The 26,343-nt window shown below is 39.8% G+C and overlaps 1 protein-coding gene across 1 annotated transcript in view; it reads left to right on the top strand.

The window, feature by feature from the left end:
• The window catches only part of RHAG (Rh associated glycoprotein), a 29,739-nt gene extending 8,659 nt beyond the window's left edge, over positions 1-21,080 (top strand). Inside the window, exons 2-10 of the mRNA XM_055263872.1 lie at positions 6,835-7,018; positions 7,979-8,129; positions 10,418-10,565; positions 11,324-11,490; positions 13,632-13,769; positions 15,038-15,159; positions 19,004-19,074; positions 19,303-19,376; positions 20,427-21,080. Of these exons, the coding sequence (XP_055119847.1) occupies positions 6,835-7,018; positions 7,979-8,129; positions 10,418-10,565; positions 11,324-11,490; positions 13,632-13,769; positions 15,038-15,159; positions 19,004-19,074; positions 19,303-19,376; positions 20,427-20,501 (1,130 nt within the window). The 3' untranslated portion in view covers positions 20,502-21,080. The remainder of the gene's footprint in view (positions 1-6,834; positions 7,019-7,978; positions 8,130-10,417; positions 10,566-11,323; positions 11,491-13,631; positions 13,770-15,037; positions 15,160-19,003; positions 19,075-19,302; positions 19,377-20,426) is intronic.
• The last annotated feature ends 5,263 nt before the right edge of the window (positions 21,081-26,343 follow it).

Here is a 26,343-nt window from a genome sequence, read left to right as displayed (position 1 = left end):
AGAGGCAGAGCTGCCCAAGGCCATAGGAGCCCACCTCTTGCATCAGTGTGACCTGGATGTGAGCCATGGAAGCAAAGGAGATAATTTTGGAAATTTAAGATTTAAGGACTGTCCATTGGATTTCAGGCTTGCATGGGGCCTGTAGCCGCTTTGTTTTTGCCAATTTCTCCCATTTGGAATGGGAGTATTTACCCAATGCCTATATCCCCATTGTGTCTAGGAAGTAACTAATTTGTATTTCATTTTACAGGCTCACAGGTGGAAGGGACTTGCCTTGTCTCAGATGAAACTGTGGACTTTTGAGTTAATTCTGAAATGAGTTAAGACTTTGGGGAACTGTTGGGAAGGCATGATTGGTTTTGAAATGCAAGAACATGAGATTTTGGAGGGGCTGGAGCGAAATGAGATGGTTTGTCTGTGTTCCCACTCAAATCTCATCTTGAATTATAGTTCCCATAATTCCCATGTGTTGTGGGAGGGAACCAATGGGAGGTAACTGAAACATGGGGGCCAGTCTTTCCTGCGCTGTTCCCGTGATAGCGAATAAGTCTCATGAGAGCTGATGGTTTTATAAAGGGGAGTTGTCCTACACAAGCTCTCTTGCCTGCCGCCATGTAAGACATGACTTTGCTCCTCCTTTTCCTTTCACCACGATTGTGAGGCCTCCCCAACTTTGTGGAACTGTGAGTCAATTAAACCTTTTTCCTCTACAGATTACCCAGTCCTGGGTATGTCTTTATTAGAACTGTGAGAACAGACTAACACATTAGGGCTTGCAAGGTATCCTACTGCAAGATATAAAAGTAGAATAGAACAAAATTAACAACACAAATTAAACTCCACTAATGAATGAGATGATGCTGAGGATGCTGCTGCTGCTGATGGTGGTGGTAATGGTGATGATGATGGTGAAACTGTATCTTGTCAGGTTCTGGTTACCAACCTCAAATCCAAATTTACTTTTAGCAGAAAAGTAGAACAAATTTTAAATTATAATAAAACCACTGATTATAATGATGCTTAATTTGTCATAGGCACTGTATGAACTTACTGTGTCTTTATTTTCTAATCCTCAAAACTACCCTTGGAATACACGTTAAGAAGAAATACCTATGGTAAAGTTGAGGTTTAGAAAGATTAAGCAATTTGCCCAAGGCCAAATGTTTAGTAAATGAAAGAGCTTAGTCAGATTCCAACCCAGATTTTCTGCCTCCAAAACCTGTGTTTTAACCACTACATTCTATAGGCAGCATTGTTTATCAGGTAGGAATTTAGGCCACATTTGTCTACATGGATCGATTGTCTCCAACAGATTTGCCAAAATATTTCTTGGTCTTCACTAACATCAGTCAACTTTTAAAGGGTGAGAATATATTCTTTGTGGGAAAATGAGTTCACTCAGTGAAAACATCAAGGTGAGTGATCTTATATCCCTGTATTCTAAACACAAATTGTAGAATTCAAAGCAATTGCTGATGTTTTCCAAGATAAGGCACTGTGAGCTTAAAATATATAAAGATATATACAGACACACATATATATACACATATAGAGAAATGAAATTGTTTTTTACACAACTGATAATATGGGGGGGTTATGCATGTCATCAACTAATAGCAAAGAAATAGGTTTGGCTATTTGAAAATGACTAAATATTGTGGTCTCCCTGAAGATTGATCCTACATATGATAGTCCTTAATATACACCAATATCAAAACATAAAAGTGTGTTAGATGTTAGATTTACACCAGAGTTTACCTGTTTATTCTGGATATATTTCACATGCACTCCATACCAGATACTGGAAACATGAAGAGGTAAATAAAACACATGCCCTCAAGGAGTCTTATGAAGTATTAGTCCCATTTTACAGATGAGGAAACTGAGGCTCAGAACGATTCACTGGTTATCCAAAGACACACAGCTAGTAAACAATTAGAATGGAATATAAATTACTAGCTAGCATAGAGCTAACACAGTGTCTTTGATCAGTGTGATGCCTCTCTAAATGTGAAGGATGCCAGGCACAGTGGCTCATGCCTGTAATCCCAGCACTTTGGGAGACTGAGGCTGGTGGATCACCTGAGGTCAGGAGTTTGAGACCAACCTGGCCAACATGGTGAAACCCCGTCTCTACTGAAAATACAAAATTAACCAGGTGTGGTGGCACACACCTGTAGTCCCAGCTACTTGGGAGGCTGAGACAGGAGAATCGCTTGAACCCAGGAGGCAGAGGCTGCAGTGAGCCAAGATCATGCCACTGCACTCCAGCCTGGGCAAGACAGAGTGAGACTCCATCTCAAAATAAATAAATTAATTAAAATAATAAGTAATAAATAAATGTGAAAGACACAACTTATCACAGCCAGGGAGATGGGAATGCTAAGAACAGTGTAGGATTCTAATGCCTTGAGACTTCTTCGCTTTTATAGTTTTCACTATCCTCTTATTTTCTGTTAACAACTTTCAGGAAAATGCTTGAAATAAAAACGTTGAGTTGCTATGATTTCATGGGGCAGCAAGGAATGGGAGAAGGGAGCAACGAAAATGTAGGCACCTGGTTCCATGCCCCCGCTATCTTGGCCCAAAACAGAGTGCAAAATTTGCTGTGCTACTGGGCAGAAATTTTTAAGTAAATCAAGCCAACATTTTCTGTTTTGGTCTAAAACATTTAAAGAAAATGAAAGTTTTACACTACTTACTATGAATCCTTAAAAGCATAGTTGATTTAGATGAGGGTTTCTCCACAGCAGCACCCTTAACACTTTGAGCCCAATACTTCCTTGTGGGAAGCTGTCCTATTCACCACAGGATGTTTGGCGGCATCCTTAGTCTGTACCCTCAGGACATCATCGGCACCACTCTACCTCCTCAAGTTGCAACAACCACAAATGTCTCCAGATATTGTCAAATGTACTCTGGGGGTTGATACTACCTCTTGTTGAGAATCACTGATGTAGACAAGACTTGGCAATCTTTAAAACCTGTTGGAAGATTTCTCCAAAGTGCAAACCCCTAAAGAAATTCCTTTTCTTCTATAAAATGGACACTGTATTCCTTTAGTGGCAGAGCCTTGTATCACACAACTATAGTCGTGGCCCTCTCCCTGGTCCCCACCCACAAACTCCTAAAGCAGGATAAATGATAATGCAATAATCCTAGTCGTTTATAAACCTTTTTATTCGTCTATTTCACACCGAATCATTATCTGTCAAGAGCCTCCACAACTTTTAATCTCTTATTAATTTAAATAATAAATGAGGTTCTTAAGCCCCCTTGTGGCGAAAAGCAGTAACAAGAATTACATCAGAAGAGGGAAAAATATTGAAACACAGTTAATATATGAAATTTCTTTACCCCAGTATAAAATGTCTGGTTTTCCATCAAAGGGGAAGGGGGGCAAAATCTGTAGAATAATTGTTCCACTAACAGAAATTATGTAATTAGATAAAACAATTTCTTAAATTAGTTGGTGTATTAGTTCGTTTTCACACTGCTGATAAAAACATACCCGAGACTGGCAATTTACGAACGAAAGAAGTTTATTTGACTTACAGTTCCACATGGCTGGGGAGGCCTCACAATCATGGTGGAAGGCAAGAAGGAGCAAGTCACCTCTTACATGGGCGTCAGCAGGCAAAGAGAGAGCTTGTGCAGAGAAACTCCTGTTTTTAAAACCATCAGATTGCCAGGCACGGTGGCTCACACCTGTAATCCAGCACTTTGGGAAGCCAAGGAGGGTGGATCACAAGGTCAGGAGTTCGAGACCAGCCTGACCAACATGGTGAAACCCTGTCCCCACTAAAAGTACCAAGTCGGGCATGGTGGCCCATGCCTGTAACCCCAGCTACTTGGGAGGCTGAGACAGGAGAATCACTTGAGCCCAGGAGGCGGAGCTTGCAGTGAGCCAAGATCGCACCACTGCACTCCAGCCTGAGGGACAAGAATGAGACTCTGTCTCAAAAAAAAAAAAAAACAAACCATCAGATCTCGTGACACCCACTCACAGTCACAAGAACAGCACGGGAAGGACCTGCCTTCATTATTCAGTCATCTCCTACCAGGTCCCTCCCACAACACATGGGAATTATAGGAGCTACAAGATCAGATTTGGGTGGAGACGCAGAGCCAAACCATATCAGTTGGTAACTGCACAGTTTAAAACCAATAAATTACAGGCAGAACCAGAGTGCTCTAAGAAAAAAAAAAAAAAAAAAGAATATTAGAAAAAACTTTGTGTAGTTAAAAAAAATGAACAAAATGAAAAAAACTGAGTCCTTATTTTTATTCTAGTTTGTGACTATAAACAAGTAACCTAACTTCTCTGTGTCTTAGAGTCCTGACCTAAATGCAAAATAAAATAAATTATAGAGCTAAGACACTTTAGACAGCATGTAATCCAAGTATTCCTTAAAAGAAAACTAAGTCCCATAAAGGTTTAGTAAAACCATAGTAAGAATCATGCATAACCTCTAAGTTCCTCTCCAATTCATTCTAGGATCTAGATCAAATTTTTACATACAAAAATTAAATGGTGGGTGACAAATCAATGTGTGAAGAAAAATGAATATATGTGGTTATCTATACTTCAAAAAGCAAAAAGGGAAACAGGTTGATATTAATTGACAAATGCCCATCAGCGAGTCAGCTAAAATCTCAGTTCCAGGGTACCCTGGGTAGGTATGGGATGGGAATCAACACCTTAAGGATCAACACCTGAGGGAAAAGAATTTGGGCAGAGAAGGAGAAGGCCTCAGCTGACCCTGCAGGAGGCCCTGAAGCTAGGATTGTCCAGTTTCAGTTGGTCTTTTTCTGAGACAAAGGGTTGCGCATGTGAATCAGTTATTGTGTCCAGACTACCCGAGGGAAGAGCTATGACCTTGGGCAAAACGAGAGCATTTTCCAGAGAGAATTGAGAGCTTAGGGCTTCATCTGGCAGCACTCCTGACAGCCAGGGAAACTGGGAGGAATAAGTCTTTTGATCTGAAGGGGGCATGTGGTCAGCGCATCTCAGCATCCACTGCAGTAGACAAGGCTGAGTAGCGTACCATAGTCTCTTACCCTCAACACACTAGCCCCTGAGCCTGATGGCAGAACAGAAGTAGAGAGGAGCCAAGAAGTAGTAACACCTCAGTATGCCTCGGAAGCCAGAGCTCTGCTTTAGTTATTTTATACCCCTACAGTGCTCAATGAATGGAGAAATCAGGAAAGTCAGGTTGGAGTTCAAATCCTGACTTCACCCTTTGGGCAAATTAATTGACTTTTAATGTCTGTTTCTTCTGGGACGTATTTTCTAGGCACATCCTCTCTCATACCTATTTCCACTTAAACCGCTGGCCACAATGGTGTTGTTTAGTTAAAAAGACACTACGGGACCGGGCATGGTGGGTCACGCCTGTAATCCCAGCACTTTGGGAGGCCGAGGTGGGCAGATCACCTGAAGTCAGGAGTTTGAGACCAGTCTGGCCAACATGGTGAAACCTCATCTCTACTAAAATACAAAAATTAGCTGGGCATGGTGGCATGCGTCTGTAATCCCGGCTACTTGGGAGGTTGAGGCAGGAGAATTGCTTGAACCTGGGAGGCGGAGGTTGCAGTGAGCCAAGTTCATGCCCCTGCACTCCATCCTGGGAGACAGAGCGAGACTCTGTCTCCCCCCCCAAAAAAGAGAGAGAAAGAAACTATGGTACTTCATTCAGGTTTGTCCACTGTAGTGGATGCTGTTATGTACTGCCCAGATCCTCCCTTCAGATCAAAGGACTATTTCCAATGCAAAAATGTCAATCTCATATATGGTTTATCCATATATATGTCTTACCAACTTAGCTGTCAGTTTCTTGAAGGAAGAGTTCATGTTTTCACTATCTTGCATTTGATCATTTGTTTTATTGGTATAATACTTTACTGTATGCAAATCCTCCTACACAGGTGATCCCACTTGGATTATTCTGTGAAACAGGGCCTTTACAATGTTGCAGATGAAAACACTGAAGCTCATAGAGAATAAGTGATTTGCCCAGGGTCACACAGTCATGTGATTGAATTCAGGTACCTGAGCCCATATCCCCAGACACCAAGTTGAGTATTTGTTACTCAAGAGGATACAGCCTTTATGTTTATTAATGCTTCATGGTTCATAAAGTGCTAACAAAGAAATTACCCCATTTGACTCAAATAATGATCTGGTAAGATTTTCATGGCTGGTGCTATTATACATATTTGATAAATGGAGACTCATCCATCAAAGAAATGTACTACTTCTTCTCTGATATGCAAGCTATTATGCCAAGAGAGCCAAGTATGAACGGCTCCAAACCCCTTCAGTCAAGAAGTTCACAATCTAGTGCAGGAGATGGACACCTTATTGACTATTACAGTGTGAAAAATGCTAAATAAATGCTAATATAGCATGACAAGTGATAAAGCTGAAGTATATACACAAAGCTATTTAAATGAAAAGAGAAAATAATTCTGTTTCCTGAGAGTATTGGGAAAGTCTTCAAGAAAGGGTGATGCTTGCTCTGTGCTTTGTATGGCTGTCCTCAGGTGGAAAACAATGTAAAATTCCTCAGGGACAGGATGAAAGACACACTGTTGTAATAGTGCATAGTCTTCCCAATAAAAAGCTCCAACATTGAATAACTTGCCAAAGTCTCTTGGTTAGTAAGTAGTCAAGCTGGCATTGGAACAAGACTTTTGCTTCCCAGTTAAATGCTCTCTTTTCCTACTGTGTTATACAAAGGTGGTAGCACTTAATAAGTGGGATATACTATGATGCAGTACTTTTTTCATGCTCTCCTAATGCAAATTTTTTTTTCCTTTACTCTTTTCCAGTGTTCCAAGATGTACATGTTATGATATTTGTTGGGTTTGGCTTCCTCATGACCTTCCTGAAGAAATATGGCTTCAGCAGTGTGGGTATCAACCTACTCATTGCTGCTTTGGGCCTCCAGTGGGGCACTATTGTACAGGGAATCCTGCACAGCCAGGGACAGAAATTTAACACTGGAATCAAAAAGTGAGCATCCTTACTATGGGCTGAATGTTTGCGTCCTCCAGAATTCATATATTACACTCTTGACCTCCAACATGATGATATTAAGAGGTGGGGGACTGGGAAGGTGACCAGGTCATGAAGGCAGAGTGTTTATGAATGGGATCAGTGTCCTTGTGAAAGAGGTCCACAGGAGACTCCTGACCCCTTCCACTGTGTGAGAACACAGCTGGAAGGCACCATCTACCAACCAGAAAGGGAGCCCTCATCAGACACCAAGTCTGTCAGCATCTTGATCTTGGGCTTCCCAGCCTCCAGAACCATAAGAAATAAATTTCTGTTATTTATAAACAACCCAGTTTATGGTATTTCATTATAGCAGTCCAAACAGACTAAGATAGTTCTTTATTTTTCAGCCATTGCATTTTCAAATCAATCGTTTCTCTGGTAGTCCCCTGTCATTTACCGTACTGGCTGGCAAATTGCCTCCCTTATGCAATAGAAAATTGTTGAAATTCAAAAATCTGAATCAATGCCTTCCTCTACTGAGCTGGATAATACATTCATGTCTGTAGCCTCTCTGGTTTGACTTTGAGGGTATGAGAAACCCTCTTCCATAAAAATATTATTCCTTCCATCTCAGCTACAGGGAGCAAAAATTTCCCATTAGTTATTTTTCAGATTGTTTCTAAAATGTAAACATGTATTCTTGTTGTGCAATAGTAAACACACACCCCAGGAAATAATTCACTTATTAGATCAACGAATATAAAGTAAAACCCTAAATGAGATAAAAGATAAGTTAAAATATATACATTAGAGCAACCAAAGAGTGTCTGGTCAAAAAGAGGGGGAGTAAGAAAGTGGGAGATGATGAGTAAGCCTGGGAAGCACTGGATGGGCCTGGTGGGAGATGGGATTGCACTTTGGTCAGTTTTATGTTGGATGTGCATTACTCTTCAATTTATTCTTGTTTCCCTTTAGCATGATAAATGCAGACTTCAGTACAGTCACAGTTCTGATATCTTTTGGAGCTGTCCTGGGAAAAACGAGCCCCACCCAAATGCTGATCATGACAATTATAGAAATTGCTTTCTTTGCCGGCAATGAATATCTGGTTGGTGAAATATTTAAGGTAAGAGCTAGAAAATTTGTACTTTCCTAGCTTTGGGCATCAGTTCTGGCTACAAAAAAACAATGGGTGCCTACAGTGTATGGGGGCAAATCTTGGTGAGAATGATACCATAGCAAATAGTAACAATAACCATCATTTACTGAGTGCCTACTGTAAACTAGTTTTGTAAACATTATCTTATTTCATCTTCACAACAACACTGCATAGTAGGTATTATTTTTATTATCATATATACACCATAAAAACTGATTATCACAGATGCTGAATGGCTTGCCAGAGTCTGAATTCACCTCCAAATTTTTCTAATTCCTCAACTCTTCTTTTGCCTATCAATGATCAATTCCTTTTTTATATTTTTACTACTAGGTGAATAGCACTATATAAAGCCTTGTTGTGGTTTTTGTTAAGGCGTCAGTCAAACTTTTTTCTCCACAAATATTTCATTGATTCCCCCCAGGAATAATAAATAAATAAAGAACATTTGGGGGCACTCTCTAGTACTTTGTTATTTTGTTTATATTTCTATTAACATTAATTCAACTGCAAATATTTTTGATAACTTTCTAGATGTTGGAGACTCAATGACAGACAAAATATGAAAGTTCCTGTTTTATAGAGCTTACACTCTAGTGGGAGAGACAGAAACCAAATAAAGAATTACACATTCATCCACCCACCCAAAGACACAAACACACAAATGTTATTATAAATTGCAATACATGCTACGAAAAATATGTAGGGTATGTCTATGAGAAAGTGTAACTGGAAGATTAGTTTAGATTGTAGAGTCAAGGAGGGGTTCCCTGAGTAAGTGACAGTTACGCTGGACCTGAAAGATACCTAGAAGTTTTCAAGTAACTAATGGGGAGAAACGTTCTTTAAGCCAAGGTAACAACAACCAGTCTTGAATTGGTGATGAGGAACTAAAAGAAAACTTTTAGAGTAAGGTGAAAGGACTTGACCGATACCAGATGAAACCACCAAAGTAAGTGGGTCAGATTAATAAAGACTCTGTAAACTCTGTGTGCTAGCTGAATGAAGACTTATTTGATGGTTCCAAAGGGAAAAACCAAGAAGGTCATTTCGCCTACAAATATGTGAGCATTTCAAGATAGGCACAGACTCACATGGTATTTGGAAAGTCCAAGCATGATTAATCACCACCTCCCATCTTCCTGAAGCCACCTGGTGAAGCAAGGCAATGTTTCCCAGCTGGGAAGGGACTAAGTGTTGCTGGAAGGCTAAAGATCGCTAGATAGATCATATATGCTGGGAAGATATTTGACTCATTACAACCAAGTGTGGATCTTCAAGGGGACTGGGTCTGTCTATGTCTAGTAAACAAAGGAACAACAACTAGGAGACCCTTTTTACTTAAATTTGAAAATCTTTCATAAATAAATGTGTGTCGTCTTACTGTCTATAAGTACAATTTGACCCTCTGAGTAGTCCTTCTAGAGGAAGGAAATGTAGAAAACTGGGTCAAATCCACATCATATCCTAAAGAGGAATCTAAATCTCTTCAAATGAATCTGGGACCTCAGCTGGTTTTCAGGTCATCATAGAGCAGAATTAAAAAAATATGGGTAAAAACTCTGGTTTTTTGAATTTCAAGTCTTGAGTTACAATTAAGTGAGCTTTAACTGCAATTTCAAGTGAACATATCATCTTCGTTTTGTATCACAAGCAGTATCTTTTTTTTTTTTTTTGAGATTAGTTCTTGCTTTGTCACCTAGGCTGGAGTGCAATGTGACGATCATAGCTCACTGTAACCTCAAACTCCTAGGCTCAAGTCATTCTCCTGCCTCAGCCTCCCCAGTAGCTGGGACTACAAGGCGTGCACCCCCATGCCAGGCTGAGCAATACATATTTCACTCAAAATCTCCATCACCTAGAGAAGTAACCTTGCCTGTCTTGTGTGCCCACCAGGGAACTGGCACTTTAGAAATATGATCTTATCTAAGTCTCAGCACAAACTCTGTTGAGAGTGGGTAATATTTCCCCATTTTACAGAACCCTTAGATCAGAGATGTTTAACAATTTGTCTAAAGTCACATCGCAAGGAAGTAACTGACCTAGGATTGAAAGTCAGTTCTGTATGGCTCCAAATTCTGTGCTATTTCTATTTTACTCCCTGTTTTACCCCCCTTTCTCTGACACAATCTTTCTGTCCCTCTTTAATTTTTTTACGTTGTTTAACCAACAATGCAATTCTTTCATTGACTTTCCTCCCATGAATGAGTCTCAGGTTTACCTCTATTTATATGAATGCTATTTTGTCCCTTCAGGCCTCTGACATTGGAGCATCAATGACGATCCATGCCTTTGGGGCCTACTTTGGCTTGGCTGTAGCAGGCATCTTGTATCGATCCGGACTGAGAAAGGGGCATAAAAATGAAGAGTCCACATACTGCTCAGACTTGTTTGCAATGATTGGTGAGTGTGGATAAACTTGCTTGAATCTTATCCATTTGAAAAGGCACCAGGGAAGGTTAACTTCAACACAGGTGTGAGATGCTCAAAAAGAACATCCAAGCCAGGCATGGTAGTGAATGACTGTAGCCTCAGCTACTCAGGAGGCTGAGGTGGGATTACTTGAGCCCAGGAGTTTGAGTCCAGCCTGGGTAACATAGTGAGACTCCATCTCTAAAAAATAATAATAATAATAATAATAATAAATTTAATTAAACTTTGAAAAAATGAGCATCTTTTGCATACTACTTTATGCTGGCTCAATTCTCCTCTTCTCTCTTAACTGTAGATAATCAAGACTAAACAGAGACATTGTCAGTGGCCAAAGGAAACTACATGCTCCAGGCTGGGCGCGGTGGCTCACGCCTGTAATCCCAGCACTTTGGGAGGCCGAGGCGGGTGGATCTGGAGGTCGGGAGTTCAAGACCAGCCTGACCAACATGCTGAAACCCCGTCTCTACTAAAAATACAAAAAAAAAAATTAGGTGGGCATGGTAGCCGGCACCTGTAATCCCAGCTACTCAGGAGGCTGAAGCAGAAGAATTGCTTGAACCTGGGAGGTGAAAGTTGCAGTGAGCAGAGATCAAGCCACTGCACTCCAGCCTGGGCGACAGAGGGACACTCCATCTCAAAAATAAATAAATAAATAAATAAAGCAAACTGCATCCTCTGGACTGTCTTCCATATTCAGAACTAATATCCCCTCTTTTGGTTCACTACAGGGACTCTGTTTCTGTGGGTGTTTTGGCCCAGCTTTAACTCGGCCATTGCTGAACCTGGAGACAAACAGTGCAGGGCCATTGTAAACACGTACTTCTCTCTCGCTGCCTGTGTGCTCACAGCCTTTGCCTTCTCCAGCCTAGTGGAGCACCGAGGCAAGCTCAACATGGTAAGTGCCACCTTAGCCCTTATGGAAATTTTGCTTCACAACACTGACATTTGCTCAGATAAGTAGTAGGTAATTTCTGCATCACTGCTGAACTCTCAAGACAAATTAGAAGCAGACCTTGTAGAATGTTTTAAAAACAGCAACATTTATTCATTAATTCACTTATTCATCAAATCTGTACCCTGGGCTGGGCGCAGTGGCTCATGCCTGTAATCCCAGCACTTTGGGAGGCCTAGGCAGGGGGATTACCTGAGGTCAGGAGTTCAAGACAAGCCTGGCCAACATGGAGAAACCCTGTGACTACTAAAAATACACACACACAAAAATTAGCCAGGCATGGTGGCAGACACCTGTCATCCCAGCTACTCGGGAGGCTGAGGCAGGAGAATCACTTGAACCTGGGAGGTGGAGGTTGCAGTGAGCCGAGATCGTGCCATTGCACTCCAGACTAGGCAACAAGAGCAAAACTGCATCTCACAAAGAAAAAAAAAAGAAAAGAAAATTTTTATCCTGGAAGATTAAAAAATATTCTCAAGGAATTTGTGGTCTAGTAGAGAATGAAGGTAGTCTTGTAAAAATCTTTGATTTGAGGTATATTTGTTTAATAATAGAGTTAACTGCTCCCAAGTTCTGAGAAAAGATTTCTTAGAAACAAGGTTTATCAAACAGCAGAAAAAGAGAGTGGGATGATGCACACTGATTCTATTCTCCCAACTGCAAACATTCCTCTCAAAGAAATAACAACTAAATGCAATGTGGGATCTTCAGTAGGATACTAGAAAACATTTCAGTGGGAATAATGGTGAAATTCAAATATCTTTAATAGTATTTTATCAATGCTAATTTCCTTTCCATGGTTATGTAAGATTAACATCTTATTTGAGAAACTGGACAAGAGACATATGGAAACATTCTGTAGCATTTTTACAACTTTTATGTGTCTGCAATTAGTTCAAAATAAAATATTTTTTAAATTCCCCCAAATTGGTCTCTTGAGTTTCTTGCCTATGAGCTAGAGAAACACCAGTAAAGGAGTAACCCTCAGATCAGCCAGTCTACCTTCCTAGCTGGGTGGGGCAGGTGGGGTGGAGTGGGGAGGAAAATGCTATTGTAATGTATTTTTTAAGCATAGCTGAGGACATGTATCTTATTTCTCCACAAATTGTCTCATGAGAGGTCATTAAAAACAATGAAAAGAAAAAATCGCACAGTTCAGCGTTTCTCTTTTAAAAGTACTGATGACCTCTGCTTCTCAGACAGAACAGCCAGACTGCAATTTTTCTGAGAAATTCTGCTAAACAAAAATTGATTCCCGGCCAGGCACAGTGGCTCATGCCTGTAATCCCAGTGCTTTGGGAGGCCAAGGTGGGTGGATCACCTGAGGTCAGGAATTCCAGAACAGCCTGGCCAACATGGCGAAACCCCATCTCTACTAAAAATACAAAAATTAGCTGGACATGGTGGTGTGCACCTGTAATCCCAGCTACTAGGGAGGCTGAGGCAGGAGAATCACTTGAACCCAGGAGGTGGAGGTTGCAGTGAGCCAAGATCGCGCCACTGCACTCCAGCCTGGGAGACAGAGCAAGACTCCATCTCAAAAAAAAAAAAAAAAAATCAATTCCTCTTTCCTTCATCCTCAAATGTCCTCAATCCAGTGACGGTTGCAAAAACTATTGTCTTTCATATGTAATGTGTACATTTCAATGTCTCTACATTTCCTCTTTGAATATTGGAATATCAAGACTACAAAACACACGGTGGCCACAGTCATCTTTTGGTTCATGATGACCATAAATGTGTTCCAAAAACTGCATAAATCGACAAAACATTGCGAGAATATTTGCTGTAAACACTCCTACCCTCCCACTACAACATCTTTTGATTTTCTCAAATGCCTTCCACCACTGGCCTTAATATGTTAAGCTGATTACTCATTCACTACCAATGGACTGGCAAGAAAGATACCAAATGTCAACTTCTTGAAAGAAAGGCCTTCTATAAATCCAAACAACCCTCTTTTTGAAAAAGACCCAATAGCCCTTTCAACTGAAGAATGTGATATGGGTCTCTTGAACTCTAGAATCCTCTGATCCTTCTCCATCATCCAGCTCGCCTCATTTATGTTTCTGCCACTCACACAGGTTCACATTCAGAATGCCACCCTTGCTGGAGGAGTTGCTGTGGGCACTTGTGCGGATATGGCAATTCACCCATTCGGTTCTATGATCATTGGGAGCATTGCAGGAATGGTCTCTGTGTTTGGATACAAGTTCCTGACTGTAAGTACAGCAGATGCTCTGAGTCAAACTCTGAATCTGCACCATTTTTTCTCACATGTCCCACCAGCAGAAAAAAGCTATTTTTATTTTATAAACATTTTTATTTGGAGGCCATTTGCTTTCTTTTTGGAAATACCACTCCCATTTCAGTGGTTCAGTGATTCTACTCTGCCCTGACTTCTGTGAAACAGGAAAGAATCCTATATCAATTATTTATAATTTAGTTTGAATTAAATGTTAAGTACATGGGCATTACTTTCCTTTGGGGCTGTTCCATTGAAGTTGTTGTTGTTATTTGTCTTATGTAATTAAGGACTCTGCTCTTTTAAGAGATTTAGGATGTCGGCCAAGCATGGTGGCTCACAGCTATAATCCCAGCACTTTGGGAAGCTGAGGAAGGCGGATCACCTGAGGTCAGGAATTCGAGACAAGCCTGGCCAACATGGTGAAACCCCCATCTCTACTAAAAAAAAAAAAAAAAAAAAAAAAAAATACAAAAATTAGCTGGGCATGGTGGCGGGTGCCTATAATCCCAGCTACTGAGGAGGCTGAGGCAGGAGAATCACTTGAACCCGGGAGGCAGAGGTTGCAGTGAGCCAAGATGGCGCCATTACCCTCCAGCCTGGGCAACGGAGTGAGACTCCATCTCAAAAGAAAAAAAAAAAGAGAGAGAGAGATTTAGGATGTCATCAGTAGGTGAGAAGGAGTAGGATGTGAAATGACTCCCTTCAAACCCATCCACTGAAGACTGAAATGGGCAATTTTGCCACAACTATACATTCAAATCCTTTAACTTTAAGTGGACTTCAGATATGGATGGAGAACTGTGCTCTACATAAAATTTCTTCTGGGTGGAGAAGGAAATGGGGAGGTGTAGTTCAGAGAATGCAAAGTAGCAGAAATACAGGAGGAACACGCCTAGAGCGCTAATGCACAGCATGAGGATTATAGGTAGTAAAATTGTACTGTATATCTGTACATAGAATTTATTCTAAATGGGGAGATTTTTAGCTACTCTTACTACAAAAAAAAAACAAAAAAAAAGTAACTATGTAAGACGTCGGAGATGTTAATATTCTTCACTATAGTGACCTTTTTCTCTCTATATGTATCTCATAACATTGTGTTGTATACCTTAAATATACACAAAAAATTATTTATAAAATAATTCTTCTTCATGGGAGAATAGAGCTCAGCTATAGCTGTTTCAGTTCTAGAGTTCTATATGTTTAACAAAATAATAAACCTTCCTCCTTTTATAATTTTAGCCACTTTTTACTACTAAACTGAGGATCCATGATACATGTGGGGTCCATAACCTCCACGGCTTACCTGGTGTAGTAGGAGGCCTTGCAGGCATTGTGGCAGTAGCAATGGGCGCCTCCAACATGTGAGTAAAAGAATGGGTTTTTCAGCCCCTGTGGTCCCATGATGTTTTCTCTCACTGAGAAATGGGAGAGTTTTCATTTTAGCAGTTCTGGCCATGGTTTGTATTGTCTTTACTGGAGCCAAAGAGACGCACCTGAGAGAAGATCATTAGAATAAAATTATATTGGAAGAGGCATCTTAACTGAAATTGTTAATTTAAAAAAATTAAAAATGTTATTTTAAATGTCTTTACCAGAAACAACTGTCTCCTAACAGACAGGGAAATTTGATAATCACAGTCAGATTATAGAAGGCTTAGTCTTTTTCTTGATCTCTCCAAAATGGAGGAGGAGGCACATATGATGAGCTGAACAGTCAGTTCTATCCAATCCACACAAAGAAGGATGAGTTGGAATAGCACAGAAAGCAGTTGGTTCTGCAGAATCAACAACGCTAGTATATGGCCCAAACTCTGCTACTAACTAGTTATGTGACCTCTGAGGTATATCACTCAGCATTTCTGGTTTTCCGTCTTCTCCTCTGTAAAATAAGAAGACTGGAGTATTTATTCTCCAAAATCCCTTCTAGCTCTATCAGACGTAGATTCTTCCCTAAGTTGGGTATAAATGTTTACTTAAATGACCAGAGGAAAAACAACTATCAAGCAAACCCCGGAGAGTGGAAGGGATGCCACAATATTGGAACAATTTGGTATGAATGTCATCCATGTGAAAAAGCCAAGAAGATCATAGAGTCCAGATCACGCAGAGTAAATAAAGAGAAAGCAGAAGGCTCAATTTTTTTAAATTGTGTGTACTTTAAGTTCTGGGATACATGTGCAGAACGTGCAGGTTTATTACATAGGTATACATGTGCCATGGTGGTTTGCTGCACCCATCAGCCAGTCATCTAGGTTTTAAGCCCCGTGTGCATTAGGTATTTGTCCTAATGCTCTCCCTCCCCTTGTACCCCACCCCTCAACAGGCTGGGCTGTGTGATGTTCTCCTCCCTGTGTCCATGTGTTCTCATTGTTCAACTCCCACTTATAAGTGAGAACATGCAGTATTTGGTTTTCTGTTCCTGTGTTAGTGTGCTGAGAATGATGGTTTCCAGCTTCATCTATGTCCCTGCAAAGGACATTAACTCATTTTTTTTATGGCTGCATAGCAGAATGCTCAATTTTTAAATCCAATTGAAAGCATGAAGAAGAGGGAAATGTGTGTCTAGAAATGTCTGAATGACCACTAACTAGAGGTGCATAATTTAAAAAGAAAAATCTTATCTTCGGTTTTAGGAGATTAAAATTTAACCCTGTTGAGATCAATAATAATACTTGAAAAATGCATTTAATCATATTTCCTACTAAGTAGTTTGCTTCCTTCTTCATGTGTACAGTTGACACATTTCTTCTGTATTTTTTAACCCTTTTTGCAAATTTAGAAGACAACTCCAGAATATGCACATCTTTTTCATTTCCTGAGACTGTAGAGATCAAACACTAAAATATTTTAATGCAAATTAAGCATGATAAAAGCATGTGTGAATGAGCTCAACTCCTCAGTGTTGGAGTGTGCATACACTGTGCAAACACACTAAGAGGTGCCTATGATTAAGAATTCTTGAGCATCATGCCTAGACCAGTTTCACAGATGCAATAAAACAAATCTATCTGGCTCTCAAAGGGGAGGCCTCGCTGGGTGGTCAGACATTGGGTAAGTCTCATGGTTGAGGGTCTGGTCCTTGGAAGTGCAGGTTTAGAAACATCTCAATTTATTCACTGGTGGGGGTAGGAGGTAGAGGAATATCAGAAGAGGGGAAGGCGGGCAAGCCTTGAAGGTCCATTCACTTCGGTAAAATTTACTTATCTCACATCAAATAAAATACCACCTGAGAACCAAACTACTTACATGTGTCTATTCAGAATATTAAAATGCAAATCGGGTTTTTGGTAAGCGTAGAACAAGGGAAAGTTAATATTCTTAAGGGACATTTTTGCAAATTATAGCAGCATAACTCTAGTAATGCTGTTAATTTTGTATAAGTCAGTGTTTTCCAAGTTTATTTGATCACAGAACACTTGTTATCAAAAATATCTTTTATGACCTTGTAAAAGATCTTGGCAAATTCCTGTAAAATTAACAGGAAATTTACAAAAGAAGAAAATCAAATAAATATATATAAAATACTCAACTTCACTCATAATCAAAGAAATGCAAATTAAAACAAATCAAAGTGATAAAGTATGAATCAATTAATAATAATAATAATGAATAATGGCTAAAGTAAAAAATTGGAATATAAATTGTACAATTTTCTATTTGGAAAAGTTCTTAAGAAGTATATAGACCGGGCGCAGTGGCTCAAGGCTGTAATCCTAGCACTTTGGGAGGCCGAGGCAGGTGGATCATCTGAGGTCAGGAGTTTGAGACCAGCCTGGCCAATATGGTGAAACCCCCATCTCTACTAAAAATACAAAAAGTACCCGGCATGGTGGTGGGTGCCTATAATCCCAGCTACTTGCAAGCCTGAGTCAGGAGAATTGCTTGAACGCGGGGAGGAGATTGCAGGGAGCTGAGATCACCTCACTTCACTCCAGCCTGGCAACAGAGAAAGACTCCGTCTCAAAAAAAAGAGGTATCTGTAGCCTTTTACTAATATTCTCATTTCTAGATAGGTTTTATATTAGGAAAATAATCAGACAAGTTCATAAGCATGTTCAGAGGAGATGTTCTCACAGCATTTTTAAAAATATGAAACACTGGAAGCACAGTGTAACCCCCTGTAGCAATTCAAACTATGGTCCAGATCTACACTGACTCACATAAACAGACCCCTAAAACATATTTAATGTGGAAATAAGTAATATAGTAAGATTGCATTTTTATAAAAATACATGTTTTTATTTTACATTTTTATTCTGATACAATCTGAGGGATATTAAACTTTTCTGCTTCTTTTTGTTATTTGCAGTTTCTAATGTTTTCACAATGATATGTTACTTGTGCAGTTTTTTTATATATTATTTAAACCCTTCAAATAAGGAGAAAAAAAGGAATCTGAGTTTAGTGCATCCTCTCCCTTGGATGATGAGACTGGAACACCAAAAAAACTCTCATTTTCCAATTGTTTTATTCATTGGAGTCATTCATTCAGTCTTTCAACAACTCTTTATTGTCTGCTATGAGTAAGCTGCTGTGCTAAGAAGATCCCCACATTCCTAGGTCATTTGTCATTCATATAACACCTTTGTGCACTTCAATGGCCTTTTATCACATTCTTTCATTCTCGAAATTACAAACTATCTTTTACTAATTTCAGTTTAAGGCAATGACTTCTAAGATGACATATAGAGATATACTTGAATATCTTCAATGAGCTATCTCTACAATATATGCTGAAATTAGCTTTTCTGAACTTATTGATAGATTTTTCTAATTTCATCATAACTATTTCATTAGAATGGAGTGAGGAGAGATAGTAGCTCATGTTGTTTTATGTATTACTCTATCCTCTGTTCCTAGAAAAGAAACTGACAGAGAGTGGATACTCAGTACTTATTAAATGAATCAGATCAGGGATCAATTTTTTGAGAGTGCTAAACCCTTCCTAAGGAAAGTCTTATTTCCAAAGTTTACATTAAAAGATGATTCTCTTCTTTAAGGTGTATCTTAGAATTTTCTAACACTGCTCAAGAGTTTCAAAGAAAATAAGAATATGAAAGAAAAATTGTAACAAATGCTTAATTTGCTGGTGTGTAATGTTACACTCTGGCCTGAAGATGGCAGTCATCTACACCCTCAGTGGGTGAGACTTTCTTTGGCTGAGATCCAGGAAAGACACTGATTCTTTTTTGTTTGCTTCCTTAGGTCTATGGCCATGCAGGCAGCTGCACTGGGTTCCTCTATCGGAACAGCAGTTGTTGGAGGTCTGATTACAGGTCAGCATAAAAAGTGAACACTTCCCTGCATCTTATGCTCTCAGATTATTTACAATAGATAATTAATGAGCAAGTCAATTGCTAAATTTGAAAATGTTCTAAAGTTCTGGCAGTAAAGTAATTATGTCATTTAAAGGGGATGATTTTATAATAGTATATAAACTACTATGCAAGTAGATTTTCCTCTTCAGCATCACAACATGACTCATTTTCCTTCTACCATCACAGGTTTAATTCTAAAGTTGCCTTTCTGGGGACAGCCAACTGACCAGAACTGCTATGATGATTCTGTTTATTGGGAGGTACTGTACAGTATTCTAAACAAGAATGTGAACGATGACTCCATTAGTGAAAGCTTTACTCAGTTCAAGCCTAGATATCTGTGTGGCATAGGTGTGATGAAATTGAGTTAGCCTGGCATGGTAGGTAGCTCACACATGTAATCTCAGCACTTCAGGAGGCTGAGGCTGGAGGATTGTTTGATGCCAGGAGTTTGGGTCCAGCCTGGGCAACTCTCTACAAAAATTATAAATAATAAATTTAAAATTTTTCTTTCAATGGGATGTCAAGTGTAAAAGAAAAAATAAATAAATGAAAAGAAACTGAATGAACTCCCTATTTATAGAGAGAAATTGAGATGATGTGCCCAGCCAGATAAAATCAGAAGTTATGGTATTTTCTAAAGCAGAAGGAAAGAAAAAGAAACATAAGCAAGCAAGCAAGCAAGCAAGAAAGAAAGAAAGAGAAAGAAAGGAAAGAAAGAAAGAAAAGAATTTAGTTAGCAAATGTTGTTTCACTCCTCTGAGAGCTACAAAAACTATTCATAAAAATAATATGAATTCTCAGAAATAGTGTGAGATTTTATACCATATATAGTCCACAGGTTTATTTGGTTAAAAACAAAAAACAAAAGAAATTTAACATAATTTTAAACTATGTCATATGTAAAAGTAGTCAAAAGCAAGTGAAATACATAAGGTTGAAGAATTTGAGTGAGTATACATCAAGAGATCCTATGAATAACAAAACATCAGCCTCTTTCTATCCTCCAGTTTCTCTTTACTCTATTGATACTTTTTCCCAAATTATTTCCTGCAAAGCTTGAGAGGGATAGATGTTTGGGTGTTTTCAGCAAAATTTCAGAGAGAATGAGTTTGGAAAAGCGGGAATGTAGTCAGGGTGGGTGAGATAAATGTTTCATTCTTTTATTTTTCTTCAACTCAAACAATTTTTATTCCCAGTTCTTTCCAAGCTTGAATAATAATTATCAAAAATATCTTTGTTTCAATACTAACTTCTGACAAGCACAGTGAGATAAACTATTAAGTACCCTCAAACTTGTTTTTCTAAAGGTCCCTAGGGTGAGAGAACTTGACAATCCATACTATGGACATGGTGACCACAGCCAGCTGGAACCTGAAGTCTAAACACCATTCCTGCTCTCCAGCTTCCTTTCCCATTATCCAGAATCAAGTCCAAATAAACAAAGAGGCAGTAATCAAAGACAGTATGGACCAGAGTGAATAGATCCTAAGTCCCAAATGGCCAGTGTAAAAATGTCCTTATGTCTGATGCTGTCTCTTGCTCTTCAATGATTAATTGAGGGAATGTGACTCATAAAACAGATAATCAAATAGATATTCTCCAGGATTCCCAAAATGCTTTTGGCAGTGAGTAAATACAGAGTAAACATGTCAGTTTCTTAATGTAGACACTATGTCTTCTATCCCAAAAATCATAAAACTGAAACCCAAGAAGCAAGAATAGATGTGAGAAATCTATGTAAAAAAAATTAAAGACATGCATGTGTGTAAAGTAGTAATATGATGATTTTAGGTAGTGCTTTTTATTTTAAAAATAGTCTAGTTAGTAATGTTGTATCCTTGCGTGAATATTATTCTTAATTCCTTTCGCATGTTTACTATTTGCAACGAGCTCAAATGCTATCTGATCAAAGTCTATTTTGTATAAAATGTCCAACAATTAAATATTGTTATAAAATAAAACATTAGTCTTTGACTCTCCTTTCTTTGGTAGTTGGAATTCATGTCAGTAACAAGCACACATGCGCACACACATACACGTCATAGTCCACACTCAATTTAAATATTTATCATGTATTTGCTATTTTTAAAAAATCAAGTTAATGTCTCATTATAGAATGTTGTAAAAAGTTAAATTTTAGAAAAGATAACTGATATCGTCAAAAAATCATTTTTAAGAAAATCAAATAACTTATTTTTTCTTTATTTATTTTTTGAGACGGAGTCTCGCTCTCTCACCCAGGCTGGAGTGCAGTGGCGCAATCTCAGCTCACTGCAAGCTCCGCCTCTCGGGTTCACGCCATTCTCCTGCCTCAGCCTCTCCGAGTAGCTGGGACTACAGGCGCCCGCCACCACGCCCGGCTAATTTTTTGTATTTTTAGTAGAGACGGGGTTTCACCGTGGTCTCGATCTCCTGACCTCGTGATCCGCCCGCCTCGGCCTCCCAAAGTGCTGGGATTACAAGCGTGAGCCACCACGCCCGGCCTCAAATAACTTATTTTTTCTATCTGGAAGCTTTTAAAGATTTTTCTTCTAGCCTTGGAGTCCTGAAATCTTCCCAAGATGTATCTAGGTATCAACAAGGAAATTAGCCCTACCATAATTAACAGAACACCAGCTTCTGAATGAACTTAAAATTATAACTAAGAGTGGATTATTTTGGCCGGGCGCAGTGGCTCACGCTTGTAATCCCAGCACTTTGGGAGGCCGAGGCGGGCGGATCACGAGGTCAGGAGATCGAGACCACGGTGAAACCCCGTCTCTACTAAAAATACAAAAAAAATTAGCCGGGCGTGTTGGCGGGCGCCTGTAGTCCCAGCTACTCGGAGAGGCTGAGGCAGGAGAATGGCGTGAACCCGGGAGGCTAATAAAAGACTTAATTTGTCTCAAAGTGTGGCGTTTTCCTAACTCGCTTAAGTACAACAATTTGGAGGCCCCAGCAAGAATTAACGCCACCAGGCAAGAACCAGTCTCGCTCCAGGCTCCCCTGAAAGGACGGCCGGCCTGTAAGGTGGGCGCCACCTGAAAAAAAAAACAGAATTTTCAAGTCCCCAAAAGGTGACCATCTTCCGGAGGAGAGCGGATCGACTACCGTGGAAGTGCGCTAAAATCACCTCTCTCTCTCTCTCTCTCTCTCTGTCTCTCTCTCTCCCCCTCTTCCTCTCTCTCTCTCTTTTTCTATCTCTCCCCCTCTTCCTCTCTCTCTCTTTTTCTATCTCTCATCTTTCTCTTTTCAAGTTTCCTGGAGAATCTCCAGAAAAGAGGGGAAAAAAATCTGTTATAAACTCTGTGTGAATAGTTTGTAGATGTAGGAAGACAAATGCTTGCGTTTGTCCTCCATTTTGTAGCTCCACAGCAAAAGGTACAGAGTTCGAGTAGGCCCTCACCTGCAGTTCCGTAGCGACCTCATAAGGCTTAAGGCAGCATCAGGCATAGCTCCATCTGAGCCGGAAGTTTATACCGGCCTGCCAATGCGAAGAAAAGCCCAAGTCCCCTCAGGAGGAGCAGCCAGGAAGGCATCTGACTGATCCCATCACAGGACCCCCTCCCCTTGTCTGTCTAAAATAAAAAGAAAAAAACCTGTCAAAACTGTTTACCTGCCCTAAGGTCAAATTGTTTGTTTTATGTTTATCGTTCTGTTTAGTGTTTGTTGTCTTGTTTAGTAATTGTCAAAGTTTTGCATGTCAGGACGTCAGTATTGCCCAAGACGTCTAAGTAAAAACTTCTTCAAAGTCCTTAGTGCTGATTTTTTTGTCACAAGAAGTTAAATTTCTCATCAGTCGTTTAGGCTGGCCACCACAGTCCTGTCTTTTCTGCCAAAGGCAAGTCAAGTGTTGTTACAGGAACGAATGTGAAGAGCATTCGTCTGATTAGAATTTCCGCACCATGGAAGTTGTAAGCGTTTAGATTGCAGTACCCCACGTCCAAGTGATTACACCTCCTCTAGATTAAACCGGTAGCAAGTTCAAAACAGCCACCCTGCAGATTTCCTTGCTCACCTCTTTTGTCATTCTGTAACTTTTCCTGTGCCCTTAAATAGAACACTGTGTCAGAAAACCCACGCCGCCCTACACCCGTCATGCTTTACTTCGTTTAGACTCCTACTCTGTTCCCCTGTGGCTCCTCTCTCATCTTAAAAACAACCCGAGTAGTCCCTTTCCCCCTCGTCCCTGCCCCCTACCCCACACATCTCGTTTTCCGGTGCCACAGCAAGTTCAGCGTCTCCAGGACTTAACTCTGCTCTCACTCCTTGAATCCTTAAAAGAAAAAGCTAAATTTAAGCTATTTGCCTTTAAGTCATAGAGACATCAAAAGTATTTAAAGTACAAGTCTTGAGGAAGAAGAAGGGAGAACGCCTAGATCCAAGCAACCCAGGAGACCTCAGGCTGGCCTCTAGTCCCCCTCCCTCAATCTTAAAGCTACAGCAATGTGGCAAGTAGTATTAGCTGTTGTAGTTTTTCTGTTCTTTCTAGTTACGTTAATTCTGTTTTTCCTATACTGCAGCCCCCCAGGGAGTGAGTTTCTCTGTCCGTGTTAGATCTGATATCGCTGCTCAAATTCTGTTAAACTGCCTTCTAAAAAAAAAAAAAAAAAAAAAAATGGGAAACACCTCCTCCTGGCCTTGCAAAGGTTGGAGCCCCCTCCAGCATATGCTAAAAAAATTTTTCTCTTAGTTTCTCAGAGGATACTTTCCTCCAACATAGAGGGGGGAAGTTCTCTGCAGGTTTTGTCGTTGGTGTCTTCCCAAAATCTAAAGGTTTCACATCCTTCAGGCCTGGTTAATGCTCAGCTCGGGAGAGGTCCTATAGTTTAATTGTGGACAAGGTTAAGAGGGACACATTGAAGCTCCCATCTCCCCACTTAAATAAGGTATAAAGATGTCACTCCATGTATTTTACAACTCGATAATGTTACATGTTCCATTTAAAGTCTACTCTTTTAAGAGCAGACACAATTCATTTATTTCTTTGTAACCCTCAAATCTTCAATAAGAGCACATGTTTTAGGGAAGCTTGTTTAGTGGATGAATGGATAAATAATTGAATGACTTGAACAAACCAAGGCAATCAGCCTCAAAGAAGCAAAGGGAACCTTTTTTAAATTTATCTGGTTACTCATTTATTCAGTAATAATTCATTGAGCACTGGCTAAGTTTGACTCTGTAAATACAAAGTCATATAAGTAAAGCTCTTTACCACAAAAAAATTGTTTCCAGCTTATCCTAGAATATAGCTGGTGGATCAGTGACATACTAAAGTGTCTGTACTAACAGGATCTATTATGGTAGCATACACAGGGTGGTATACATAGGAGGAGACAAGAACCTAAATCAAATTCAGCCACTCAAGGAAAACTTGCCAGAAAAAATTTTTAAAATGACATAAAGAAAGCATACAGCTGGCCGGGCGCAGTGGCTCACGCCTGTAATCCTGACACTTTGGGAGGCCGAGGCGGGTGTATCACGAGGTCAGGAGATCGAGACCATCTTGGCTAACATGGTGAAACCCCGTTTCTACTAAAAATACAAAACATTAGCCGGGCGCGAAGGCGGGTGCCTGTAGTCCCAGCTACTCGGGAGGCTGAGGCAGGAGAATGGCGTGAACCCCGGAGGCGGAGGTTGCAGTGAGCCGAGATTGCGCCACTGCACTCCAGCCTGGGTAACAGAGCGAGACTCCGTCTCAAAAAAAAAAAAGAAAGAAAAAGAAAGCATACAGCTAAGCAGAGACTGGATTAAGAACCAATTCTACTGAAAATAAAACTGATACTCTTTTCCCTTGAGACCACCCTGCTCATGAAATGAAAGATTGGAAGTCTGCTCAATCAATTTTCTTCTTCTCTTTCTGAAGATAGAAGTTATTTGTGTGTGAGTGTGAGTGCTAAGGTAGAGTAGGTCAGTTGGGGAGATTAGCAAATGGGAGGAGTTAGCAAACCCATGAACTATCAGATCTCTCCGCTGTTCACTTTACCTCCTGAGCCACCTGCCTGTATCCCTGTCCAACTCCAGACCTAAATTCCCTTCTATTTTAGGAGTATAAAATCTAGTCTTTTCTAACTAATAATTTTCGCTTTTATCTTGGTCTTATTTTGATGGGTGTCCATTGAAAATCTCTCTGAATAGTATCTATTCCAGCTTCATCTAACATAAATGAGAGCAGTTAGAGTGCACCCTAGCTTTGTTAACCAGACAGACACTTCCAAGAATTAATTTGATAGAAAGTATAATTCCATCAGGCTGGGCGCAGTGGCTCACACCTGTAATCCCAGCACTTTGGGAGGCCGAGGCAGGCAGATCACCTGAGGTCAGCAGTTCAAGACCAGCCTGGCCAACATGGTAATACCCCTTCTCTACTAAAAATACAAAAATTATCCATGCGTGGTGGCATGCACCTGTAACCCCAGCTACTCAGGAGGCTGAGGCAGGAGAATCACTTGAATCCAGGAGGCAGACATTGCAGTGAGCTGAAATCATGCCATTGCACTCCACCCTGGGCAACAGAGCAAGACTCCATCTCAAAAAAAAAAAAAAAAAAATATATATATATATATATATATATATATATATATATATATATATAATTATATCAGATCTTCTTTTGAACAAAGTCCTTCTCTTTTCTTTTGGCCTTGAATTTAATCCCTTCTTAGTCTTTTACTATTTAAGTATCTTTAGACAAAATACTTTCTCTCTGAGCCTCTTTATTCAGTTATAAAAAGAAGTAATACCTACTCTGCAGAGTTATTTTGAGGATGGGGTGGGACAAACAATTCAGTCTATAACAACCATCAGATCCTGATACCCCGTTCAAGTTTTACCAAATGTTTTCATGATTTCCATTATAGCAAAAGGATCTAGTTCAGGATCCCACTTTATACCTAGTTGCTTGCCTCTTTAGTCCTTGAATCTGGAACAGTTCGTTGGTGTTTCTCTGACTTTCATGACCTTGAAACTTTTGAAGATTGTAGGCAGTTATTTCATAGAAGGTCCCCACTCTGGGTTTTTCTGATGTTTCCCTATGATTAAATTTAGGTTATACAACTTTAAGTGCAATATCACAAAAGTGAGCCTATATACTGAATTGCATCCTACCAGGTGGAATTCTTTTTGAACTTGTTCCATTATTAATGATTATTCACTTCAATCATTGATGGAGAGCGTGTTTCTCCACTTTAAAGTTTCTTGTTTTTATCTTTATAATTCATTTTATTTTGTGTGAAAACAATATGA

The sequence above is a fragment of the Symphalangus syndactylus genome, chromosome 23 (genome assembly GCF_028878055.3).
Source record: "Symphalangus syndactylus isolate Jambi chromosome 23, NHGRI_mSymSyn1-v2.1_pri, whole genome shotgun sequence".
Classification (NCBI taxonomy): Eukaryota; Metazoa; Chordata; class Mammalia; order Primates; family Hylobatidae; genus Symphalangus; species Symphalangus syndactylus.
This window is presented reverse-complemented; position numbering and strand designations above follow the sequence as displayed.